This window comes from Ostrea edulis, chromosome 3 (assembly GCF_947568905.1).
Source record: "Ostrea edulis chromosome 3, xbOstEdul1.1, whole genome shotgun sequence".
Classification (NCBI taxonomy): Eukaryota; Metazoa; Mollusca; class Bivalvia; order Ostreida; family Ostreidae; genus Ostrea; species Ostrea edulis.
Genome location: NC_079166.1, coordinates 43,066,014 through 43,093,822, shown reverse-complemented (window position 1 = coordinate 43,093,822; position 27,809 = coordinate 43,066,014). Strand labels below are relative to the sequence as shown.

The window sequence follows — 27,809 nt, the reverse complement described above, 5'->3', positions numbered from 1 at the left end:
TTTGACACAGGTAAGTTAAGTAGATAGTTACTTTAGGTATTATAGTAAAGGTATCGACAGGGCGGGTGTGTGTGTCTCATTCTGTCGCCATGCATGGACTTTTACCACATTGAACTGTTGCTGTTCACTTTGGCCCGTAAAGTGTATCATAACTGGAGCACAGAGAGTGAGTAGCTTTAAGTCGATGTGGAACACAAGGAATGTGTTAGTGAACTCGGGTTTAACATTTCATTTCAATAGTATTCAAGTGAGACTACTGTGGTTACTAGTCTATTTGATATACAACATTTTATTTTAGTATTATTCGAGTGAGACTGTATTGTAGTCAGTATTTGATAAACAAAATTTTATTTTAGTATTATGCGAGTGAGACTGTATTGTAGTCAGTATTTGATAAAACAACATTTTATTTTAGTATTATTCGAGTGAGACTGTATTGTAGTCAGTATTTGATAAACAAAATTTTATTTTAGTATTATTCGAGTGAGACTGTATTGTAGTCAGTATTTGATAAACAAAATTTTATTTTAGTATTATTCGAGTGAGACTGTATTGTAGTCAGTATTTGATAAACAAAATTTTATTTTAGTGTTATTCGAGTGAGACTGTATTGTAGTCAGTATTTGATATACAAAATTTAGACAGTACAGCGGTCAGGAACACTGAATATTATCTGATATATACGAAATTTTATTTCAATAGTCGAGAGACTGTACTGCGGTCAGTAATTACTAACTGATATCCACTTTGGTAAATGATTAATGACAAGCACAGCTGTCAATTACTGCATGTTTTGTTAACTGTAACGCAATTATGCATATTTAAATGTGTCCTAATTAAGGAACAAGATACCGCATTGCAGTAAAAAGTCTGGGACTGGTTACTACAGACGCCAGTTTGTCGTTACAGGTTGACGTGCAGACCATAGTTAGTTCGTGTGTCGTGGATTTAGATTTTATTTTCATACGTAGCAACGATCCTGTTTGAGGCATTTTAAGAGATCTTTCATGTAGTAAATTCGTATACCTATTATACACATTCTCGTCGATGTTTGGCCCGACTTGTTAGAAACTAACATTTTTATGTTTCATGGACAATTGAAGAATAGAATTAGATTATGAATAAACGTGGCGACATTAAAGAGAAAACCCATCGAACGTAAATTTTAAATCATTACACTCTGTCCTGTTTGCATATTGTAAAACCCCCTATTTCAGAAATAGACCAAAGTAAATGAATAGCACAAAATCAAGTTTTGGTTGAAATGATTCGCCGTTCAGCTTTGTCCTGAGATACAATATCCGCACCTGGAATCCGCGCATTTCAACCCCATTGCATTTTTCATTTTCATTACCTTTCGTTTTCCACGATCAATAATCCGCCATGAAATTTTAATAAAAAAGCACGCAAACAGAAAATACCCTTTCCCATCTAAAATAGTATTCAATCTAGAAATATTTACAAAGCTGTTTTAAAATCTATCGACATTGATTTTTCTTTTCCAGTTTGGTTTTTCTTTAAATTAATTGTTAGAGTACAGAACGGCTATTTGTTGAATAACCCGGTATAAGCAATTTAATGGTAGCGTAAATTAAGTAAACATTTACTTTAAGAATAATGAAATCGCTGGAGAAGAAAAAATATTATAAATGGCGTCATACAATTTCAGGAAAAATGTTTTTGCAAAATCCCTTTCTTTATCCAACATCGCAACAATTGGCCATGGTAATGGAGTGTTTCCTATGTATACTTTTAAAAACTGGCGGCAGGCAGTTTGTTTTTCTTGTACATGATAATTTTATACATCTTGAAACATAACCCCTCCCCGAAATGAGATCCCCTCCCCGAAATGATGTCGCTGTTGATATCTTAATGCTATCGGCAGCTATGTTGACTTCTATCGGCTGTCATGTTGATGTTATTGGCTGCTATTTTGATGCTATCGGCTGCTATGTTGATGCTATTGGTAGCCATGTTGATTCTATCGGCTGCTATGTTGATTATATCGGCTGCTATCTTGATGCTATCGGCTGCTGTGTTGATGCTATCGGCTGCTATCTTGATGCTATCGGCTGCTGTGTTGATTCTATCGGCTGCTATGTTGATGCTATCGGCTGCTGTGTTGATTCTATCGGCTGCTATGTTGATTCTATCGGCTGCTATCTTGATGCTATCGGCTGCTATATTGATGCTATCGGCTGCTATCTTGATGCTATCGGCTGCTGTGTTGATGCTATCGGCTGCTGTGTTGATGCTATCGGCTGCTGTGTTGATGCTATCGGCTGCTATGTTGATTCTATCGGCTGCTATCTTGATGCTATCGGCTTTGTTAAATTCACAATAGGGGATCAAAGTTATGCATGCAAATATAGAAAGAAAATCTTTAAAAATCATCTTCTCAAGAACCACTGGGTCAGAAGAGTGGATATCTTATTGAAGGTTTCCTGATATAGAGTAGATTCGTTAAGATCATGGCCCCCGGGGTTAGGGTGGGGTTATAATAGGGGATAAAAGATTTACATAAAGATATTCTCCAGAACCACTGGGTCAATTTCAACCAAAGCATCCTTGGATGAAATCTATTAATATGAATGGCCATATCCCTCTTCAAGGGCATATGGTAATTAATCATTTTGTTGTCAAGATCATAATGATTAAGTTTGATAAAAGAATTTTAAGCTTTAAAAGGTGGGTTTTTTTTTCTGAAACAAGTTGCTTGTATAATGATGGTTTTGCTCATTCTTATTTATTATCAGGAACTGCTGCTCAGGTGAGCGATGTGGTCCATGGGCCTCTTGTTTTAACTGGCGGCTGCGTTATGATTATCTGGTGGCCGTCAAATAAATTTCTGTCGAAATAAATATCCGCCGGTCGTCCTGTAAAGGTGGATGCCACCATATAAAATATTTTTCTTACCTCGCACCAACTGGCTTCGTATTAACGAAAATGAATGAGATATATATTTACATAATATCTTGATTCGGAACACCAATGATACGCATATATTCTTGCGAAGATCAATATATATGTATATGTAACTGTATATATTTGATTCCAAACTCGCCATTTAGAGATTTATAAGATATTTGTAAAGGATTTTACAAAGAATTATACCCTGTATTGGTATTTCAAAAGATCCGCCAGTACAAAGCCAAAGCCCTTTGTCAATTACCTGACTGTATAAAAAGGTATTTGCATTCTGGGGAAAACATTTAAATCCGTTTTTTGTGGACAAGAAAATGAGAATTTGTTTTCCATTGAGATCAAATAATGGAAAACTAATTGCGGGTATTCTGAGTGTGTCAGAGTACGGACTGATCTTAGTGTGCAGAGCTGGTGATCTAGATCGATTTCTGGGGTACACGTCGCCTTGTCAAGGTACACCTACCTTGAAATATATATCGATTATCGAGGGATCTGTTATTGTTGGGAGATTAGTACCCATCATTCAGGCACACTGTTATCAGGATAGACCAACATTACGTGCAGTTCAGGTGGATTTATGGCATCACAAACCTCTCGGGATTCTGGAATAGAATCTGCGTCTGTGTGTCCCAGGTACCAATCTGGATCAACAGTCGATCTTCTGTTTCCATGTGCATGACATCGGGGAGATTTTAATCTGTAGATTTAATGCTATCAATATAAGTTCGTGAGGACACTGGGGCATCAGATTTTTTTCTTCCATCTCTGCATTGTCCATTCCCAATGTTGTCGCTGATGCAAGTGGCCGCCGCCTTACAAGGTAACCATCGATTTAAATGCCCTTCTTTGGGATTCGGCGAGCTTAATTATTGTTTCACCTTGTTTATAGACTTTTAATGAATGAGCAGTATAACAATTTCCATTGAGTGCTACTGGGTATTGTTTTGGTTGATAGGTAAAGCCGTATAATCAGAGATTCCGATTTATCGAAACAAGCCGTTGCACGTCTGCTGTGTGGACCCTAGTCTCCGGGGACAATAAATCGTGCTATACCCGTCCATTTGCTGTACAGTGTTAATATTTGATTAGTTTGAGTGGATCTGACATAAGCGGGTAGCTTTTTCTTTTTTCTTGGGTGTAAGAGTGTGTGGATTTAAGGTACATGGGTTAAAATGAAATATGGCCGAGGTGTGCACAGGTAAGTAATATACCTGAAGATTACCTGCAATGTTTAATCTCGCTGTATACTCACTGATCGTAAGAAAAATGTCCACCTTATTGAACACGTTAAATTACCAGTAGATTGTATAAGAATATAATTAGTATACTGTGTATTCATCTGTTTTATCCAATACTTGAAAAGAATTTTTATCACACAAATCACAGAAGAGGTATTTTACCTTGGCATGCGTGCATGTTTAAAGATTTGGCATTATTGATCGACACTAGTATGATTGGCCATGGGGTGCAAATAAAATTATCCATACAAGTATATTTCGGTATAACGGATTGATCGAATTCATGTCTGATTTTTCTAAATAATGCACCAAACAGTACAAAGCATACCATATCACACCATACTTCGATTTCTTATTTTAAAGTCGTTTAGCATGCAGGGACCGAATAAGTAGTGGGGTGAACAGGGTACACTGTAAAGGAAGGGAATAAGGGCAAGAGAAAATGGAGAGAGAGAGAGAGAGAGAGAGAGAGAGAGAGAGAGAGAGAGGGAGAGAGAGAGAGAGAGAGAGAGAGAGAGAGAAGTCGCCAGACTCGTGAATTTTAAGGATATAACCCTGATAGAAGCTCAGCTATCTCTCCTACTCCACCCATCCATTCTTCGATCTTGCGTCATTTTATAGACTCTTGCATTCCTTTTGAATTCGTCAGTTGTTTTATTTCACCAGTAGATTGTGTAGAATCTGGCATACCTTGCAATATCGGCTTTTTTCTACTACAGGAGCGGGTTCACAACAGAATTTAACCGAGGAGGCTGAAATCGAAACCAACGGAGAAACAGAGAAGGACCTTCTCCCCCAGGAATCGGAAACTCCGACGGAGGACAACAACAACGTTGAAACTACCAAGGACAAGATAGTTGAGGAGGCTGACCAGGAGACTGCTGCGGAAGACTCTCAGTTCGGCGGATGTAGTGTGTTTATACGCGATTCTGAGGACGAGGGTGATTCTGTAGACGCTGTCCCTTACTACGAAGACATCGGAAGTAAGACAGAAGACGACGGAAGTAAGACAGAAGACGACGGAAGTAGGACAGAAGACGACGGAAGTAAGACAGAAGACAACGGAAGTAAGACAGAAGACAACGGAAGTAAAACAGAGGACAACGGAAGTAAGACAGAAGACAACGGAAGTAAGACAGAAGACGAAAAGCGGACGGAAGACGTCGTACAACCCGAGGAGGAGGATGTTGTGAAGCCAGCAGTGAGTGATTCTGAATCGGATGGTGAGGAAGTGGTGGAAGAATTTGTGGAAATTAATGTTGTGAAAGAAAATGAGACTGTAGTACAAAAGGAGAGCGTTGAAAAAGACGAAACAGCAGATGAGAATAAAAATGAGGAAGTAGAGGAAAGTGATGTTTTAAACGCGCTAGACGAAAACGTCAGTACTGAGATCAACGAAGACGAGATGCCTGGCAGAGAGGACGAAGAGCTGTCGTCATCGTTACAGAGGGCCACGTGCCGCTATAGATGGGCGAAAACTTTGCGCACAAATTCCCAAGATGTCGTCTTTTTCCCCTCGTATAAAATGGTAAGGAGCTGTGCAATCAAAAGCTTAATCACAATACATATCTTATAGTGTACAATGCACATAAATCGGATAAATTTAGAGATTTACGTACATATGAGTTAATTTTTGTATATCAATCAAGGGGTCATCCATAATTGTCAACCATTTTCCAAAGTGTGCAAAAAGCACGCTCGGGGGGAGGGGGTAAAAAATCGACAATTTTACCGTACGCTCTTTTTTCTCTTCCGGATTTATTTCGTATCCGCGGAGTTCGGTTTTATTTTATCGTGATTTCATCTACTATTGGCTATAAAAACATAAAAGTATTGGTCATGTTACAAAAGTGTAATGCCTATAAAAAAAAAAAAAAAAAGACGACAAGATAAGACAGAGACATCTTTATTTTTTTCTATAAAAACAAAAATCTATTATGTACACAAGATTTGCACATTTATAAAACATTATATCATTCATATATAACAAGAAATAGGGGTACCAATATTAAAGAACGCATTGTTTGAACTAAATTGCTCATAAACTTGATTGTCGATCTTCTTGTTGAGAATTTGAAAATGGTTGATTTACACTTTTTGAGGGGGGTGGGGGTCTCAAAAAGTGTGCTTTTTGCACACTTTGGAAAATGGTTGACAATTATGGATGACCCCCAAAAGGCATAGTCACAGAAAATATACAAGTTTGAAGTAAACATGTGGGAGAGAGGTTAAGATTCAAAGTTATGTCATAATAGTGGGTACATGTAACAGTATTGTATCATGGCAGTGACGGATCCAGCACCAGATCTCCCCCCCCCTTTTTTTTTTTTACAAAAAGAGTAAGATATAGTAATTGAGTAATCGATATTGAATAATATTATTACAAATATGATCCATTTTTTAGAATATAGAAATATGTCCAAAAACACTCAGATATATACGTCTTGTTTTGTCAGAACTCAGTAGCCTCAGATGACCTTGTCCTTAATGAATTCAGTAGCTCCCACCAGGGCTTCAAGGCAGCATCGCCCCCTTCTGAAATTATGGATCCGCCACTGCATGGGCACCGTCGTAAAACTTCAAAACGGACCACCTTCCTTCCCCCTATATCCACTTTGGGACTATAAATAATATTACTAAATACATTTTTAAAGTATTACATACGAAGATTCAGAAAAAATCTCTTCTATATGAGTTAGCGATTATGTCTACATTGTACAATGAGGTTTTATTTTTACAATATACATATATATATACATACATAAACCCCCCAAACTAAACACCCGATATCGATGACGTTTTCATGATTTTGTGTTTTGACATGAAAAATATTTACACCATGTGAATATCATAGCCCCCCCCCCCCCCCCGAGTTTTATAGGGGGTAGGGTTCTGACCTCAAGTTCCTGTAGTACCCCCCCCCCCTCCAAAGCACAAGTGTTTAAAACTTAACATTGAGTTGGAAATGGAAATTACGTTGATAAGGAGGAGTGCATTTTCCAGAATAGACATACTTTGGCAGTTTGGTATGATTTAAGCCGTTGGGACTGTTATCAAACCACATTTACAAATGCAGGATTTAATTTCGATTAAATCGAAAACGCCTCTCATTTCTGTTAAATAAACATATATTCTAGTAGGGTTTAATAATAAACAAGTTCCCCGTGTATCGCATTACGTGTTGTGGAATTAAATCATTCATTGTTAAACATTGTAAATTATGTATTGGCCCGGCTGTGGCTGGCATTCAAACCTTTTTTCCAACCTTTGATCGTTATTTAGAGTTTAACTACAATGTAACCACTGTCTAGGTTTGGGATTTAACGATCGTAAACCGATTTTACTAGCTGCAATAATTGTAGTCCTTTACGATGGGGGGGTGGGGGGGGGGTGTCAGAATAGGAGAGGGCTACATTTTATCGGTGACGTGTTATAGGAGCCGTAAACTTCAGGCGCTTACCGGTATAACCGGTATGGTCAGCAGAAAGGGTATTTTAAAGTGATATACGTTTATCAGTTGTGAGCTATTTGTACATGTGTAACAACAACTAATTCGAAAACATACAAACATTGTTTTATTTCATCCCTCTTTCTGTTAACCAGCTAACACAAAATATTTCTTATCTTAAAAAAAAAAATAAGTTAACACGTACAGGTATACGTAAACGATATGTACATTGATTTAAACTTGAGAAATGCGTTCGATTCAAAATTTCGTATTTGCTTGTTGTAAGTAACGTAAGTAGTGTGGGAGTGCAAATCTAGGGGGGGGGGGGGGGGGGGGGGGGGGGGGGGGTGTTAGGCTGCTGGTCAATCCATTCTCCCCCAAGAGAGCTAGTTCCACAGAGTTCTAGATAACAAATGAACCTGATTAATCATACCTCAAACAATATCTTTTTAAAATTAATACGTCACGTGATGAGACGGTACTGAACAGTTAGCTGTCCTGGACGCAGGTAATACAGATCATTTAATCATGTTACTGTAATAATTACTATACCGTCCTCAGGGGGATTCTCAAAGTTAATAATTAATTTAGCGTCCTCAGTGGGCTTCTCAAAGTTAATAATTAATATAGCGTCCTCAGGGGGGCTTCTCAAAGTTAATAATTAATATAGCGTCCTCAGGGGGCTTCTCAAAGTTAATAATGAGACCGTCCTCAGGGGGGGGGGGGTGTCTCAAAGTTAATAATTACTATACCGTCCTCAGGGGGCTTCTCTAAGTTAATAATTACTATACCGTCCTCAGGGGGATTCTCAAAGTTAATAATTAATATAGCGTCCTCAGGGAGATTCTCAAAGTTAATTAATCTGCCCTCAACCGCAGCACGGTACATAGGTTTCTGGGGAAAATTGCCCCATACAAGTAATATTTATCCATGATACCCCTACTGAAATCTTTTTCTGATGTTTTCAGTCCAAGGGGCTGAATTTTCCAAACAAACCCTATGACCTCGGATATGTAGGGGCAGTAGCAGACCTAGAAGCCCCCCCCCCCCCCTTCTCCCGTTTTTCATAACAAAATAATCTTGAATGGATTTGCCTTGGATGAATTGACGAGAATGGGATAAAATATCTTATTAAAGTAAAAGGATTAAAAATATTTGAGAGTATGTGCACAATGATCCGTGCAGATTTGAAAATAAATTACGTTCCGTATTACATGCTAATCCCGGCTGAGATTTGGCTGGGCTGGATACGTTTTACCGAAGGCGTCAGTGCAAATATCTAGCGGAGCCGAATCTCAGCCAAGATTTTCCCATCTTCGCTAGCCAAGGGTGACGCTCCACGGTAAAAAGAGAAACACCGTGGAGCGTCACCCTTGGCTAGCGATGAGATTTTCTATGAAACACGGATGATTTCCAAATATTTATAAAATGAGAAAACATAATCATTTTATTTATTTTTTTTAGGAGGAACCTATTAAATTAACTTGGAATGAATCCAGTGAATGCTTTTTCTCGCCGGAGCTTGAGGTGACCACTGGGATTTACAGGGGTAATCTAGTCATTGACGGCAACACGTACCCCATAGAGGACGTCACCATCAAACATTACACGTTCGAGGCCGATATCTACGTTAGAGAAGGTACAGTTTTATTTACAGGAAATTATCGGAGGTGTGCGACTTTGATTGTACTTGTTTGAATCCCGCAAATTTTCAGTTGTAGGTACTTTAAGGTTTTAGGTAAACAGACATGTGTGAACCATGTTTTGAGAAGAGGCTCTTGACGTAAATTTACGTCAAAGAGAACATCGCTCGCCCAAGTTCATTCACAATCACCTGAAAATTACCAACGAGTTGCAAAGAAAGCCCTAGATTAAAAAATCACTCTCCTTTATAGTTAGAAATGTTTGTTCACCAATTAAGGGCGGGGCAGGGGGGGGGGTACAGTTTAACAAGTAATTAGTTATAAGAGTACTAGTATAAATAAATAACAATCATTCAGATGTACTAAGTACCACTGTCATAGTTCACATTGCTGCACTCCAAACATTTAAAAGTGTTACCTATGTAATGCTGATTTCAGACAAATTATATGCACTATTACTTGAATAGAACCTAAGAGGATGTAGGTTTATTTGATTAAGGGGTTTATTTGCAATTTGTCGATAACATTTTAGGTGCCTGGCTCATTTGCATGAAGTCATTAAATTGCTTTCTTTCTGATAGAAATAACCAGTCTATTTATTGACAGTCCACCTCTCTTGAAACCAAATTACAGTCACAGGAATTTGAATTATAGTTGATTCATGACTTTGTTATTTAATTATTGAGGCATTCAAATTTACCCCGATAGGATGCGGCACATATTGGGCCTACTAGATGTTCATCCCATTAGGGCCTGTATGTTCATTCATTAACAGGGCATTTCCATTACATTTTCATTTAATTGTTGTAGTAATTCTCAGATTTTATACTGAGTGAAATGAAAATTTGCCACATTTTAGAAATTGTCTTTTCATTGAGAGGTAACTAAATATTGAACTATAAGTGTAGATCCACCTTTTAGTATCCATATTAAATGTGTAGTAGGAGAGTCCTGCATGCTGTGATGTGTAAACAGTAAACAATTCCTGACTTTTTATGTGCAGCCATTTTGAAGGAAGTGCATCAGAAATGTGAGTGTGATTGTGCATGTGGTAACCATGGTAATAGAGGAAGAGTAGGGTCAAGTGCTTATAGTGTCTGCTTTATAACCCTAGTGTGATGTCAGGTGGCTTTATGATAGGGTTGATCTTAAGTTAGTAGAATATTGCAGTTAAGTTTTGTGATTAAGCTTTAGAAGTAATATATTTGATTGATACTTATATCATAATAACAATTAATATACTCTTAAAAATGTTTATGAAGAAACATTAAGAGAAATTTACCTTCTTTTAATGTTTGAATTTTCTTATGTACCTATACTAGTCCGGTATATGTATGTGTGTGGGTAACACAAGTAAAATTGTTAGCTCAATTGATTTGATACATCACATGTAGCTCTGTTATCAAGAGAGGGAAGGACCTTATTGATTTTGAGGTCAAAGGTTAAGGTCACTACAAGACTTCATAGGAAAATCTTATAGACACTCTACACACCACATTTTTTGATTGATTTGATATTTTTGTTATCAAGAGAGGAAGAAAACTATTGGTTTTGGGGTCAAAGTTCAAGGTTAAATACTTGACAGGACTTCATAGAACAAAATTACTTTTACTGATTGACTACATTGGGAGGGGATGTCCCACTTTGAAGGCCTTTTATTAATTTTTTTCAATTGATAGATTTTCATTAATGTTATATGTATTTTGCAAATTGTTTGATCATTTGATAGATTGTTTACAGTTGGCATAATTTGCATGGATTTTTGCAAGCATATTTAGTACATACATATACATTTATATTTGTACACTTAGTTTGCAAAGTAGACATAACATAGGAAAATGTATAACAAACTGAAGCAATAATAGTGTTTAATGACCTATAAAAGTCATGATAATTAACACAAGATATTAATGACTGTAACCTTTCACTTTAATCTTTAATCCAAATATTGTTACGTACATTAACACCTGTAAAGAAATGACGTGAATTTTAATCATGCAGATTTAAATGCCGGCCTTTTCCCACCCATTTAATGCTGTGACCCCGATAACATGTCTCAACAACTCTTACATTAGTTATATACTATTGGACTGGAGCATGTTTTAATATTGTACAAATAACGAGACATAATACACTGGACTTTACCTAGATGTGATTGTCATGGCTGACATTGTGGGGTAGGTGTACTATAAGGTTGAAGGTTAAAATTAATACACATTTATGTACTACACATTAAATAGACATTGCCTTGCTCTTAAAGTGCCATCATACAGTTTTTGATCATTTAGCTGTGAATATTGGATGTTTTCTGTATACTTGAAGAATTGTACACAAAGAATGTTTTGTAAAATAAATTAGGATAATTATTAAGTTCACATATTGACTTTATTATACTTATAGTGTGAATGTGTATGTGTATCCAAATGTTGCAACACACTTTAATGTAGAGATATTGTATATTAGTCAGTTTAAATTCAATTCTTACTGCAATGGGATATATGTGTAGTGGTCAGCCAGGTTTGATCGTCAGTGGCCATGTGGATAGTTCAGTTGCCTGGTAGAGCACCTGACATTATAGAGATTCAGGGGTTCGAATCCCGGTCTGCAGGTGTGTTGCATTAAAATTTTCTCCTTTCCTGTTACATTTGGTGCCATTGACCAGCCCCTGAAACTGACACACCATGTGATTTCTAGATACTAATTATGGTTAATTGTGTTAATTAACCCCAAACAAGCATGGCGTTAATCTTTGACAGTGTTTATCTTATTATCCTGATAGCCTTGCACATATAGTGATTCCATCCAATCTTATTCATCTTAGCAGCCTACAGCACTGCATACAACACTGCCTTGGTGACCATATCTACTAAATATTTAGATAAACTTTGGGGTACCTGAGTGTTAAAGTTCTGCCTGGGCTATCACCTGAAGCTTTTGTTTGTTATCGGCTAAAACAAGGAGTTGACTGCGAAGTATTTGAAAATGGGATCAGCATTTTTGATGAGGTGGTTATCCACAACTCGAGTAATATATCTCTCCTGTATTTTTCATTCTCCTTACATTTTCATTCTAAATTATCCTCTATGTGTGTGCAATAGCAATACTTTGTGAATCAGGTCTTTTGAAAGTAGTCTGATCCTCTCTTTGTGCATCTAATTCAAAGCAATATGTGGGTATGTACATGTATATTGAAATCAGAAAAGAAGGTATACAGAATTGAATTCTATATCAACTGTAAAGAGTTATTCATAAATGTTTTAAAGTTCACTTGATAGGGGGGAATCAGTCATAAATTTCATTTATACTTAACAAAGAGAGTGTCTTTCAGCCCATGTAATGTCGGACTATTATGATATGTGTGAAGCGACATGCGGCCATGCTTGTAGTCTGTTTAGTTAAGTTCTCACTGAACTGTAGCACAAAAGGAAAAGTGATTTAGGAATTGACAAGCCCTTAATAAATCTGTTTAATTTATCAGTGTTGAGTCTTTTGAAATTGTATACACTGCTGTCAGGCACATTAAGAATTTTAGTGTGTGTGTCCCAACATGTATAGAATTCAGCGGCCCGTATTGTGAAAAAATATCCATTATCTGCATTATCAGTTTGATTTAAAGTGTTTGAGGTGGATTATTGTTCTTTGGGAACTCTGCTCCAGTTTTTTATTGTCTTAACACTGTCGTAGAAGCAGTCTCTCTGTAGTAATCGATCGTTGCTGACTCCTTAGCTTTAGTGGACAAAATTGTTACATTAGAAACAGGTATTACCTACATAGTGGGTAATAGGAATTCGAACAGTAATTTTGATGTGTGTGTGTTAAGGCCCGATTTCTTTCTTTCAGTAGATATTGTTATCGGGAAATGATTCACACGTACATTTGTACATGTATAGCAGTATGATTGTCTTAAATTGTTGCATTCATAATTACAGACCTTTCTGAAGATGAAGTAAGCAAAAGTTTGATCCCCGAGGAAGATGAGGTGAGGGACATATGTCAGGAGCAGACAGGGGACACTTACCAGGAAATTAACAGCGAACAGGAGACAATGGAACGCAGTCAAGAATCGCCTCTCAATCTCTCCAGCAAGTTTGAGAATCTGGTAAAGAAACAGATTTCCCAGGAATCCAAAGATGATGAATCAAATGCACGCAGCTCTGCCGGACGCAGGACACCGATTGGTGATGTTGCATCAGAACCGTTCCATGACGGTAGAGAAAATGGATTTGTGGATGATGTGGTAGAAAGGCCACATTCGAGATCATCAGTGAAAAGTTCTGGTTCAGTGACACATCCTAGCACACAAAAAACTGTAGAGGAAATTATTCGTGAAGTCAATAGTGCTACAAACAGTGCTGAACTGTATCGAAGTGAGGGTTGGAAATCTCCTCTGAGGTCAGGGGAGAATTCACTTAATGGCTCAGTTCATGTAGTTGTGGAGGATGTGATAGCAACACAAGACACTAAGTCTCCACTGGGATCACCGTATCACTCCTCACCAGGTTCCCTAAGACAGACCCCTGTTAGGGAGTCTTCTCAGAGGTCTGTAGAGGGTTCATTACAAGGTTCCAACAGACAGACCCCAACAGCAGGCTTTATAGATGATGTGCTAGGGCAGTCTACTCCCGTCAACAGGTCAGAACAAGGATCTGCCAGACATACCCCACAGCCGATGTCTAACCATTCCTCATCAAGGAACACCCCTCAGCTGATCAGTGATATCCTGCAGACTAGCGGGGAGAAATTATACTCCGCAGGGTCAATAGCATCTGATGGGAGTAGACCAGAGAGTCTCACAAGTGAGCAGGAACTCAACCAGTACTTTGAGAAGGGTGGAAGTCATCACGGATCAGTGCATGGGTCAGAGAGATCTGGATCAATGAGGACCCCAGTGATTCCCTCACCCAGCATTAAAACGCCCGAGCGACCTCACAGCTCATCCAGTCTGCCAGTCATTACCACGCAACAGAGACTTCTAACGGAGAGAAGGAGCATGACGCCAGACAATCACATCCGAGTTCCCGGGGAGACATCGCCGGCCCTCAGGGGAGCTAACCCAGGGGCTAACAGGTCCAATGTCTCATCTCGAGCCAGCGATCGAACACTGACACCAGGTGCACTGGAAAATGGGTATACTGAGGTGAGTCGAGATAAACATTTTACAAATTTGATTTATTAAGGATGTATGCTACACCAGGGAAATTTGATATGTATAACCTCCTAACCTATTGAGTTACTCAGCTAGGCGATGATATTTGAAATGAATAGACAAATATTGATGTTATCTATATTTTCATCCATGTTTTAAAAGGAAGTCAGCCATTATGATGATGTAGAGTACCTCCTTAAGCCATTGTGTTTAATAGTGTCTGCTTCAGAACTGCAGATTTGACAGGAAGGGTGAAAATGCAATAGATATACCAAAAATTCAGACCTTGGGTCCCTGAATCAGTTTGATCACTGGTGACCTGAGAATAGCTTAATTGGTAGGGCACTTGACTGGAGATTCAGGATTCATGGGTTAAGATATCTCAGTCTGGTTCTTTGCACAGACAAATATGTGAAAGAATGTTGGTTATCAATTCAAAACACATGTACCCAGAAGTTCCTTGCGCTTATCTAAACATGTAAGTCGTTTAGGAAGATATTCTGTTCAGTTGCAAAAAATCTTAATATGTCTTGCTGAAATACAGAATTTGTGACTGCTCATTTAGCAAACAGCAATAAGTTTTGAAAACTTTGGATTCATGCTGTGATTTTCCGATATGAAGTGGCCAATGCTCAAATGAACAGTGCTGTCATGTTTTTATCTGGAGTGTTTTATCGGGACATTTTGTCAGACCAGATACCGGTACATCTCTGCTCAGCATTAAAACTTGGTCAACACACCTCTGCCTGTATTCAGGATACGTAGAATTAATGAAAACCTGTTCTATCAAGTTGCCTGTAAGCTAAGTGTGGGTAAAGAAGCATTTCATGTTTATTTGCTGTTTCTTAAACTGAAACCTAAATACATATATACCATGTGAAAAAATATGAAATATTTGATTTTTGTTGGTCATGGTGAAAAGCTTTCTTTATAGGTTTAAAATGGGGTTTTTTCAATACAAGAGTAAACACCTACTACATTGTGCGAGCTGTCTCTATACATTGGGATATAGATTAGCACATTGGTTGGCTGATATCATTATTTCAAAAGCATTCTGTTAACAAAGCTTGTTTGTGTCATTAATTATGAAAAAGGTTAAATGCTTTTTTTTCAAAGGATCGATGTCACACTTCGGAGCATAGTATAGTTTTTGTCTCAACATGCCCTTGAATATCCAGTTACAATTTCACTGTTAAATTTTACTAGTGTTTGATTATTGGAGATTAGCTTGCATGCATCGGATTCACCTTCTGGTAAATCTCAGATATATATATATACTGTTATGGAGTTTTGAAGAGTTCATCGATTAGTTAATACCCATTACTTTCTGTCCTGTGATATGGATGAGTAAGGTATGGATTTTTAACTGATGAGCAGGTGTCTGTGAATGGAGGTAATTACTGAGATACGTTTACTGTTTGTGACAGGGCATCATCATCTCCTGTTATAACAGCTATAGTGTCTAAATCTTCTTAATGATCGTGATTGGCTACATGTTCTGAGTTAAGTGAAACATTACAAGACAGTTTATAGTTGTTAAGTTTTTATATTTCCTTTAGTGTACTGGATTTATTTTTCTATGATAATTAGGATGCACAGACACAGAGAATTAACGACCTTGAGGACAGCGTTAGAAACCTGAGGAAATTGCTAGGTAGTCGAGAGGCTGAAGTTCACGACCTCACCAATCAGCTGAAGCAGTTGAAAACGTTAAACCAACAGCTGACTGAGGAGTTGGATTCTGCCAGAATGAGGGAACAGCGGACTTCTCCAGCTTACAGCAATGTTCAGGAGGTGAATGAAAATATTCAGTCTAGTTTCTCATTACCTTGTGTATGTGTGTGCATATGTATGGGGACAGTTGATTTTGTTAGAGTGCAACAAAGAAAATTTTTGTCTAATATTTCATAGTTTTCTTACAAGAGATGTTTGCAAGAAGAAAAGATAATTTGAGTTCTATTAACTATGGGTGTCTTATTTTTATTGTTCAATGTTATTTACTTCTCAGTTCCACCTGCTATCTCCAACAGAATGTAAACACAAAAAATGGCAGACAATTTCTTAATGCTGAAATCGAGACTAAAACACAAAAATGTGACCCTCTGTAGTCTGAAATAGGTCGTTTTTATAATTTTGTTGTCGTTTTAGTTGGAGAGGCGGTACAACCAGGTCCTGAGTGAGAAGGAAATCATGGCTGGTGAGATTGTCAAATTAAGGGACCAGATGGAGGAGCTGAGGATCGGAAGGAATGGTCGACCGGATGGGGAGACCAGCGAGATGTCACAGGGGATCAGCTACAACCCCAACAACCCATATGCCCTGCAGAGGAAAATAGGTACGTTCAATGCCGAAAAATCCCAGCAGCCCAAACACTAAGAGGAGAATGTGGTGAATAAGATATGTCGCCAGGCATCAGCTGAAATTCCAACAACTCAATCTTGTTTTCCCTGTAAAGGATAATAGATACAAAAGTCAAAGAGTATGCGAAACTCCCCAAAAGTTGCAAATTAACAGATGATGAAAGAAAAGGGGGCGTTTGCCTGAGTTCACATAGAAACACCAATATTGGAATTGGTTAGATTGGCGGTTAAAAAAGCTATTCATCATGGTATTTGCTTTTAATTCTGGATATGGAATCCAACATTTTATGCCCTGGTTTAATATTACATGCATTCCATTTCATTATTTGATATTAACTTACTTAAATCTTTGCCTCAATGTAATGTTGATGCTCTTGATCCAAGCTTGCTGATGAAACCATTTGTTCCTGTTCCAGCTGACTTGGAGAGTCAAGTCCAAGATTTACAGGAAGCCAATGAAACAGCTGTTGCCGAGCTCTCCAGCACAGAGAGGAAAGTGGAGGAACTACAGCGGGCCAAAGAAACCCTGAGGCTGGGTCAGGGGTCACAAAATCTAGATCTGCAGGAGGAAAACCAGAGACTTCATGATCAGGTATTGATTTGGAATAGAATTAGTCAGCTGGTAGCTTAATTCTGAATTCCCTTCTATTAGGCACCATAAAGAGGACTAATAATTAATTCATTTAAAGATGAAAGACATTCTGAACTTCATGTTTACTGCAGGTTTGTTTAAATTCAAAACACAGAATATTGATGATAATTATCAATCAATAGTTATCAGTACATGGCATAAGTAATGGTATGCTAAATGAATTTATTTCAACAAGAGATCACATATTGTAGATATCCAAAATGTATGAAAAAGGATATGGTGGTTCCAGCACAGATTCGGATCACAGAATTCAGATCGAGATTCAACAGCTGAGAGAAGACAACAGAGCACTGAGAGAGAGAAATTATAAACTCCACGAGGAAAGTATGCAGGTCAGAGATGAACTAATGAAACTTAAACAAGAGGGACTGAGAACGCTACCACCACGTGACGTGAGAATGTCGCCACGAGACACAAGGACCATGTCGCCGCGAGATGCGAGGACCATGTCGCCACGAGATATCAGAACCATGTCACCACGAGAGGTCAGGACACCTCTACATGCCAGGGGATTCAGTCTAGGTGAGAATTACCTGTAAATGTTTTGTAAAATAGTAAAATGTTCCTCATTCACCAGTAGGCTTATGGTGTGTCTTTAATTGCAATGTTCATACTACAGATCAAGAATTTCTTCACTTGTCTTTCATTGATAATAACAAATGTAAGATGACATCTATTTATTTATTTTATTTTAGAGAAGTCAGTAGAACTAGGATCAGAGAGGATTTCCAAAGAGAGGACAGTCCCAAGCAGGATGTCATTAGAACAAGAAGATGCACGACTGCTCAGTAGCATACACCGACAGACAGACCATAAATACAGCCGAACGGAGGGAGAGATCCGCGGTAAATACAGACCACCCGCAGACAGAAACAGTGATATTAAAGACAGTGATACCAAAGAGGACAGCTACTTCGGCCGGAGTATTCAAAAAGCGGAAACTAGGCTTAGGAGTAGTTTAGAAAGGGCAGATGCTAATTTTAGAAAAATTGCAGATGGAGAGGATTCGAAGCCTAGATTTGATCGCTTTTCTAGGCTTAGTAGCAGTCTGGACAGACACACGGACAGACGGAAGTATGAGAATGAGGACATGTCAAGATCGGAGAGCTATAGAATGGGCCCTGATGGGGGTATAGAGGACCGTGAACCACTATCAGCCACACTACCTCGTCATGGTGTGTCTAGACAAACTGAAACAGAGTATAACCAATTAACCAGGGAAAGGTCAAGGACACCAGATTTGGCATCATACAACACGGTTGCCATAGATACAGAGTGGCATAAGTATGACAGAGAAAGACGGCTACGGAATGAGACTACTACAAGTAAATCGTGTACGGAGCTTTCCAAACCTCTTTACAACACAGAACCATCATATTTAGAGCAGGAGAGGAATGCATACCAACAGGACTACAAGTCCAATGCAAAAGTCACAGAGAAAAATCGAGGTAGGTTTGGACCTGAATGTGGTAGCAATGTCATCCAGCTGGATAGAAAATTTGAGCATGCCTTTGTTCTGAAAATGACATGTAATTTACATGCATGAAATAGCTGATTTAACATTTATATTGAGAGTGAAATGACTTTTAAGAGAAAGCTTTCTAGATTATATGTGATAGATATAGGCTTCAGATATAGATATAGTTTTAGATACAGGTAGATTGAAGTATCTCACGGTATTCAACATTATAATAGAACTCCGCTGTACATCATGGAAATATTTATTACAGGAATAACAACTTCTTGGAAAAATGGAATTCTTTATATCAGAAGTAATTAACAGAACTGCAATAGATCACTCTCTGAAAATTAATATCAGCTTTGTCTTGTTTTGAGCTGTGTAATGTTTCACTGACACCATTTTCACAGAAAGCAGAAAGTTTTCTTTTTCTTTGAAGACCCTAAATGTAACAACACTCATAATGAACACCCTGGCTTTTGTGTACTGACTACTTTTTCTTCCTTCACGCATGACTGATTATAGAATGGTCACGATCAGAAGCAGATCTTAGGCATGCGCACTATCCCTATAGAGGGCGCTCCAGAACGCCTGACCCTGGGTTGTCACGGCGGCGGTCGCCCTCTCCTGGATACATGGATCTTCCATCAACATCGTCCTATCAGCGCACCAATTTTCACTATGACCACACCCCTCGACCTAGATATGACTGGGATGGTAGGTTTGCATGCTCTTATTGCGGTCACCACTTTGGCCATGGTAGTCAACGAGGTAACCTTCTAAAATACTGTAGAACTGGAAGTGATGTGGCACTGCCCCAAGGTGGTTGTCTAACCCCACACTTCTGGAGGATATGTTGTGTGCATGTGGTCTGTTTGTATTAACCAGAGTTGTTCCTTCCTTTTCACTATAGACTTTTGTTGGATGGCTCTAATTTGCACTGACTACTTGTTGCTTTGTCTCTACCTCCTTGATAAAAATTATTAAACTTTCGAAACAATTTGATAAAAACTAAAAAGTACTTAATATCTTTTCGGGAATACTAACGGCAAATATATGTAATTCAAACTGCTTAAAAAGTTCTAATTCTAATAGTCTTTCTATTTTACCAAAGGACTGAAATATTTCATTTCTTAAGGATTTAGATGATGTACTATACCCATTGTGAGGTGTCAAATACGTTAAATTATGTCAAATTTATTGATAATAAGGAAAAAATCTCTAAAGATGAAAAAAAAAACCCATTAGAAAACAAAAGGTTTCCCGGGTAAATATCCTCAATATTTGAGGATTATTACAGGCTAAATGACGCAATTATTGTTTTTTTTAAAAACCCAACCACTATATGAAATAAGGAGGTCATGCCCTCCTGTCTAATCCTCCAATGTACATTAATACCAATTACATATGTATGTACTATAACATTTTCCATCTGAATTTGAACTAAACATTGCATTTGGAATTTATTGGTAGTATTAACACGGCTAAGGTCTTTTAAAATGAGTTAAACCTATATCAATCCTTAAAGGTTTTCTTTTAAATCCATGAATACAATGGTTAACTGGTGATTGGAGGTTTGTTTAACCTTGTTAAGAGTGTGTTACATTTGTGCCAAGTATTAAGGGAGTGTAGGTTAGTGTGGCTTGGTACAAGGAGACTTTTCAGTGTATTATGCGATTTGAGTTTCACACCTTTAATTTTGTAAGATTTATTTTGGTAGAATCTGCTGTTTCTGATGCAACTTCCTTTGCTGAAAATATTTCCCTGCTTGTTTTAGGGATGAAACATTTTAAAATTGATGTAATATATTTTAGTTTTGAATATGTATGATTTGTTGCAGACTTGGCATTCAATTTGATATATTCAGGAGTGTTTTTGTGTAGGGATCACCATGTTAACTCGCTATATTAATACACTTCAATGTAAATCAATCTGGCACAATTTTAACATCACATTGTAATATGAAATTTATGTGACAGAAATATGCTTTTATTAAACATGATTTTATTGATTTTCTATTGAATGCAATTATTTCATGCATCTTGTTCTCAATAAGCTTTTAAATAAGAATTAAAGTGGAATCTGTTGTCGAGCTTTACAGCAAAAATGTATATTGTACCATGCATATGCTTTTTCTTTCCTTTCAATTGTTATTTGTCTGAAATATGCTTTATGCAAACTTATGTAATCAGCTTATCATGTGCATTTTAAAATATTGGTAAAAATGCTACATGTATCTGTAATTTAACATTGATTCATATCTCTGTTGTCTTTGCCACTTCTCAGAGGAACCCCTCCCCCTTCACCCGACCTCGTCCCTGTCTGAACGCAGCAACAAAACCGACTACCTGACTGGCTCTTACCACAAACCCAGCAACCCTGCACTGTCCATCTTTCAGCCAAGCCACCAAGACAAAGGTAGAAAACTTCTCACATATAAGAATTTTCTCCAGTTTCATTTAGGCTCTGTCAGAAAAATTGATATCATTCTTGCTATTGTAGATGATATGCTGAATGATGTAGTTTTCTCTTTGAGAGCAGTTACACATCTGGCTTTTCTTAAGCATGTAGTTAAAGTTTAGAAACAGAGAAACAGTATTCATTGCACTCATGCAACAATTGTTAAAACTAGATCAGCAGTGACATCAGATTTAATCCATCTGCTCATTTATTTACAATCTATATTATACTGGTACATATATTTACATTGTACACTCTTATTTTCTGAAGAAAAACTTTGAAATTTGGGTGATAGTTTACAAATGACGTCACACTATGCTAAAATTTTTGTTGACATGACAGTGAATGACATTACAGTGCCAGTTGAATGATTTCGTTGATATCACAAATTGCTTCTGTTCCTAATGCCACCTCTATGAACAGGTTATGATGTAATGAGGAAGTCGGGTCTAAACCAGGACGGGGAGGAAAGTGACACTGGGACAGACATCTTGGTCAACACCAAATTCCAGGAGGTATCGTCACGGCTCTCCCCCATCAGCCCCGAGCCCATTCACCGACGGTCCGGCAGTCACCAGTACGGTTACCGCAGGCGACGGGACTCTCTGGGGTCAGAGGGGTCAGTGTCGGATGAGGAAATGGAGAAACCTTATTCTAAACATCCTAGATCCAAATCTGCAGATGGAAGGGGTAATATATACTAACTCACACTGTGCTTTATCAATTGTACTTGTTGTCTGCTTACAATTGTACTTGTTGTCTGCTTACAATTGTACTTGTTGTCTGCTTACAATTGCACTTACATCTACAAAACATGTAACATCCTAAATGGTGGTTATAGAAACACAGAATAAATTCCAGATCGTAACTTTCCTCATATTACTTAAATCAGCATTCTAGAAACAAGATTATGGAATACAACATGAAATATTACAATAAACATGTAGGTTGCACCCCCTTACACACGTAGTGATCAACATTTTCTAAGGTCCAGATTAAAATTAAGCACTTTTGTTTTCATTAATTGCGCTCCTTAATTTCTTGGATTGCGCTCCTTATTATTATCAGTGTATCATAAGCTTTAAGTATGACTTAAGTTTTCTTATCTCTACAGCGAGTAATTAATCTTTAATAATGTTAGTGTAGAGATAACAAATGTTTTCACGACATGATGTTGACCTTAATCCTAATAAATTGTGTATGAAAATAAAAGCATGCATGTCAGGACATAAACAAAAAATATTAAAAACATTTAATCTTGTTGCACCAAGAGAATGCATGAGGAGTTGGTCATAAGTTTAAAGTTTTACGTAATTCTTCTGGGGACTTCTAGTGAAATGAATGAAACATACATAAAACCTCGCATCAGGTGTGGTTAAAGGCCATGCTAGGTAAACAATATGAATGAAGGGTTTTGTACTAAGCAAGCAGAAACACACATTAGGAATATTTTGAATTGTACCTTTAATCCCTCAACTGATATATTGCGTTTTTTAAGTATTAAAGTGATCGTACATTTAAATGATAAAAAAAAAATCAATATCGAGGTTCTTATAGATCGCCTATGTGTGACATGACAGCTTACTACAGAGGGACAGGGTTTAATCAGGAAACTGAACATTGGGTGTAGACGTTCTATTTGGGAGTTATGGCTAGATTTTTAAGGATAGAAATTACATGTATTGTTTTTACAACACTTGAGAGCTTGTAGACTTTATTCAATAGGTTATAGTGTGGGTTTGGAATATCAAATAACACACACGTTCTGGCAGCTTTTCAAAACGCTGAATTGTGAAATGGCAGGTTAGCAGTTTTGACAGAGACATGCTTTCTTTAAAAATCCCATTGTAAATACATTGGATGTTTCTCTAAAAGATAATTATGCGTAGAAGGACTAAAGAACCTGCATGATTACAGTACATGTTACAGTTCTTGATATAATGCCAGTTTCTATATCAGTATTGAGGATACATTGTGATGTTGAGAATGCACTTCTGTGAACTTGCAAGTATAAGTCTACTTTGTGACTGAAATCCATTTATTTTTTCAGAATTATTGAGGAGTTCCCTCTCCATGGGTACGGAAAGGTCCATGATTTTAATGACCCAACCCATCGATCGTACCGTGAACAAGAGAAATCCTGCACCCCCTACCGCAAACCTCAGAACAATCACCCCCGGCGTCCTAACTACTCAACACAACAGGAACATGCTAGCGGCATCAACAGGGTCAGTATTAAAACATCAACAGAATCAGTGTTAAAACATCAACAGGGTCAGTGTTAAAACATCAACAGGGTCAGTGTTAAAACATTGACAGGATCAGTGTTAAAACATCAACAGGGTCAGTGTTAAAACATCAACAGGGTCAGTGTTAAAACGGGTCAGTGTTAAAACATCAACAGGGTCAGTGTTAAAACATTGACAGGATCAGTGTTAAAACATCAACAGGGTCAGTGTTAAAACATCAACAGGGTCAATATTGATACAAAGTATGAGAGGCCAGAGTTAGGTGAAAGGTAAAGATAATGAACAGTGATCAATCTCATAGCTCCTATAAAAATACAAAATAGAGAGTTGGGTAAACACAGATCCTTTGATATACCAGAGGTGGGATCAGGTGTCTAGGAGGAGTAAGCATCCCCTGTTGACCACTCACACCCGCCCGGCGTGAGCCCTATAGGTCAATCTTTGTTCATATGCACCATCACAAAGTATTGAATAGTTATTTTTATACTTAAGATTATTATGTAGTGTAAGAGCGTTAAGGTGTCACAAACTTACACGTGTATGTATTGAAGTTTCACTATAGACTTGTTCTGCAATTCTGCTTATGAGTTTTGTTTGGAAAGGTTTTATTTTTGTGAAGATAGCTCTTCTTTTAGCTACACAGTCTACTCCACTTATATTGAAGTCGCTTATACTGAACTATCTGTTATATTGAAGTCGCTCATACTGAAATATCTGTTATATTGAAGTCACTTATATTGAACTATCTGTTATATTGAAATCACTTATATTGAGCGATCTGTTATATTGAAGTAAAAATAAATCCCCAGTAACATTATCTGTATAGTTTAACATTGGTTATATTAAACTTTGGATTTGATGAACAATTCTGGCCTGTCCCCTGAATTTCAATATATACAGAGCAGAGTGTATATTGAAATTCATTGTCATAATTTTTATATTTCCAAAATCTTAATCAAATTTAATGTTTAACATTGAGAAGTACAATATCTATGGATGTTTGTTAAGTTTTGTTAATTATGAAATTAATCAATTAATTATGTTAATTTCTTTAATTCATTTTCTCAGTTCTCTTGCATCACTGACAACCGGGTTGAAGCCATTTTCTCCCCGATCCCCAGGTGACATAAATCTGGAGGATGTTGTAAAATTCTCAAGGGCAGGTGGAAAACTTAGTCAGGGAACCGTGAAGTTCGTGGGCCATTTACCAGGTCGCAGTGATGCATACCTAGGGGTGGAGTTGGACAGAGAAGGTAAGCATGATACACTAGAAGTGCAGTCAAAGCCTGCTTTGTGACTCTTATATTTAGAACTTTATTGTAACATATTCTGATTTTGCTTTCAGATGGAAAGCATGATGGAAAATTTGAAGGGATGAGATATTTTAGATGGTATGGATTTCTTTGTGTCGTTTAAACCTTTACCACTACCCCCCTCTCTCTTTTTCTCTTTCCTCTCTCTCTCTTTCTCTGTCTCTCTACTCTCTATCTATGTATATATATCACTAAAATGACCAACAACACAAACAATAAAATTGCAAAATGTTTGGGATGACCTGACACTTCCTCAGGACAAGCGGGAAAGTTTTACATAAGTAAAATATGTACAAAAAAGTCTAGCACTAAATCTGCAAACATACATGTATATACTCTGCAGATTACATGTTTATTGTTTTTGACTTGCTAATCAATAAGTTTTCTAAGGTATGAATGAGGACAAATCCTATTCATCCCATGGGCTGATTCACAAAGTGTGAAGAAATAATGGGTAACGTAATTATCCTCCTAATTACGAAAATTTTACAATTGTTTGTGTCGTTGGCCATTTCAATGTTTTATATAAATTTTATATCTAACGTTGCATCTACTTTGTGTATCCAACACTTTTAGGTATCTGGTGTTTTTGGAACTTGTGTTCTCTCTCTCTCTCTCTATTATATATACACACACACACACACACACACATATATATATATATGCCCATAACCTTTTAGATATCAAGTGTAAAGTCAATATTATAGTTCCAAGAGTTTACCATTAAGGTTAATGTTGCAGACAGACAGACACACCCAAAACAGCATGCCTCCAATCTTCGATGCATGGAAAGATTAAATGTTTTTTTTTCATTTTTATTTTACAGTAAACCAAATAAGGGAGTGTTTGTAGCTTTCAACAAAGTAGTGATGGCCTGGAGCAGATGAACTCTACTGTTTGTATGAGATTTCCTTCCCTTTGCAGAGATCCGTCTAAAGCTAAAGTCATTATGAAGTTATTTTGATGTATGTTAGCTTTAAAGTAAAGCTCTTGCTATTGAATGTGTGTTCTTAACAAAAGATACTGATGCAGATGTTGAGAATGTAATAAAGAGTTTTGTTTTAATTTAATTATTCATCATTGCCATACTTTAAATTATTTTATTTTTGAATCATTGCCATATTTTCGATTTACATCTTATAAAATATTTATATAAAATTGTCATTAAGTTTTTGTTGTTTGTAGATATGTTTTAACATTTATATATTTATTACCATTTTAATTTGTTTTTTTTTTTAAAGAGAATTTTGAAACCATATACGTACATGTTTTCTTTCTTTAGTATGTTCCATTCAAGCTGTGATGTAATTTTTTTGTGGATTTTACTTGTATTTTAAAGTAATTAAATTTTCTTCTGGTATGAAACAAAGAAATAATGGAGGATCCTATTGTCTCACTCTGCAGAGTCCTTCTGCAGAATCTGTATGTCTGTGTAGTTTGTTTCCGTGGCAATTGTTATTTTTTTGTTGTACAGTTTTAAAACGGTAAAAATAAGTTTTATTAATGTTACTGAGTGCACATGCACAAAAACAAGGGATCAAGCTCATTGCTCTTTCAAATTATTAATATTCCATTCAATCCATTTCATGTGCTCATTAACATAGTTACATTAATGATACTGCTTCCGTCCAGTTAAATTAGTTTTCAAAAAGATGTACTGTTTTAGTGTGTATCAAAGTGCTTTTTGTAGGTATATAAGAGCTGTGATATTGCGATAATATAGAGTTTAAGGAATTGTGCACATGGTAAATCAGTATTGTCCGTCCATATATATATATATATATATTAATTATTTTTGTAGACCTAATGATTTAATACAACCTGTTTTGAATAAATCTACAAAATGTTTCATCATTTGTTGTACTTGAACAGAATTTTATGACTCTGAACAACTATAACGTACAAATTTCATATCGAAAATAATTTTTGGAATGTAGAATTTGACTTATTGAAATGACAGCTTGTGTCTGGTTGGTCACTAGTGAAATCCCAAAATAGACCTATAGAGGTTAATTGGGGTGAATTCAGACTGAAATACATGTACATCTAAGGAAAGGTCATATTGACCAATATCAGATGACTAAGATTTCATCATAATGTATATTATGTTAGAGCAAACCCAGGATAGGTCACTGCAGTGAGGCTGAATGTGCGTGTATTTGGTATGCATGACCTGGATAAGTTCTAGGTCAGTGGTAGAAAAAAATGAAAACTTCCGACCATATCTATACGGCATCGATTGGAAGGTAAATGACTCGCATGGCAAATTTAAACAAGCTTTTAGTTCAGACAAGATACATACCAATTGTTAGGCCGTTCCTTCCACACCGATTTTGACAACGGATCACTCCGTTTTACCTGATCGAAATATAGGGGTCACGGAGAGTGACCGGTCGACAGGGGATGTTTACTCCTCCTCGTCATCTGATCTCACCTCTGTGACTGTCCAGGGGTCCGTGTTTGCCCAACTCTTAATTTTGTATTCCTTATAGGAGTTGTGAGGTTGATCGCTGTTATAAGAATTTATAAAGGTCTGGACTTTCTTGACTGTTGCCCTCCACGTTTCAACCTAGTATAGAAGAACTGACTTGACGTTTGAGTTGAATAGCCTGATCTTGGTCTGCAGAGTCAGTTCTTTGGAGTTTCATACGTTCTTCAGTTGTAGAAATGCTGCTCTGGCTTTTTGGAAAACCATATACTGAGACATAAAATAGTGAGAAGCCCTGTTAAGAAAAATCTACGAATGCTCTCTCTTTTGTTTTGGTTAAAGCACCCAGCTAGAACTCCTATACAAGTACAGAGGTCTCGCGTATACCTAGATGGGAGACGATACACCTTTTACAACATTGTGCATTAAGATGATTATGTCTTTGTGTGATATATAATTTCGGAATCGGTTCCGTTGCCCGTTACATG

General features: G+C 37.2%; 1 protein-coding gene across 11 annotated transcripts; it reads left to right on the top strand.

Annotated features, from left to right (window-relative positions):
• LOC125674793 (microtubule-associated protein futsch-like) lies at nucleotides 1-26,741 on the top strand. 11 transcript variants are annotated; one of them, XM_048912081.2, is made up of 17 exons: nucleotides 1-166; nucleotides 4,883-5,691; nucleotides 9,076-9,250; nucleotides 10,258-10,284; nucleotides 13,184-14,391; nucleotides 15,991-16,194; nucleotides 16,549-16,735; nucleotides 17,177-17,352; nucleotides 17,604-17,934; nucleotides 18,108-18,860; nucleotides 19,397-19,588; nucleotides 21,158-21,289; nucleotides 21,755-22,021; nucleotides 23,382-23,559; nucleotides 24,649-24,833; nucleotides 24,926-24,971; nucleotides 25,720-26,741. In XM_048912081.2, the coding sequence occupies exons 1-17, from the start codon at nucleotides 94-96 to the stop codon at nucleotides 25,778-25,780; spliced, it is 5,004 nt and encodes a 1,667-aa protein (XP_048768038.2). In that variant the 5' UTR covers nucleotides 1-93; the 3' UTR covers nucleotides 25,781-26,741. The 11 variants fall into 11 exon arrangements, with proteins under 11 accessions (XP_048768038.2, XP_048768035.2, XP_048768036.2 ...); XM_048912078.2 differs by having other exon boundaries at nucleotides 19,397-19,642; XM_056157782.1 differs by lacking the exon at nucleotides 1-166 and adding an exon at nucleotides 3,164-3,745.
• Nucleotides 26,742-27,809: the final 1,068 nt, after the last annotated feature.

Bases quoted from the DNA above. Each gene is read 5' to 3' on its own strand.
- LOC125674793 (XM_048912078.2), top strand. From the start codon at position 94: ATGGACTTTTACCACATTGAACTGTTGCTGTTCACTTTGGCCCGTAAA. The intron at 9,251-10,257 runs GTACAGTTTTAT...TTTTATGTGCAG, and splicing joins CGATATCTACGTTAGAGAAG to CCATTTTGAAGGAAGTGCAT. The intron at 16,195-16,548 runs GTGAATGAAAAT...TTGTCGTTTTAG, and splicing joins CTTACAGCAATGTTCAGGAG to TTGGAGAGGCGGTACAACCA.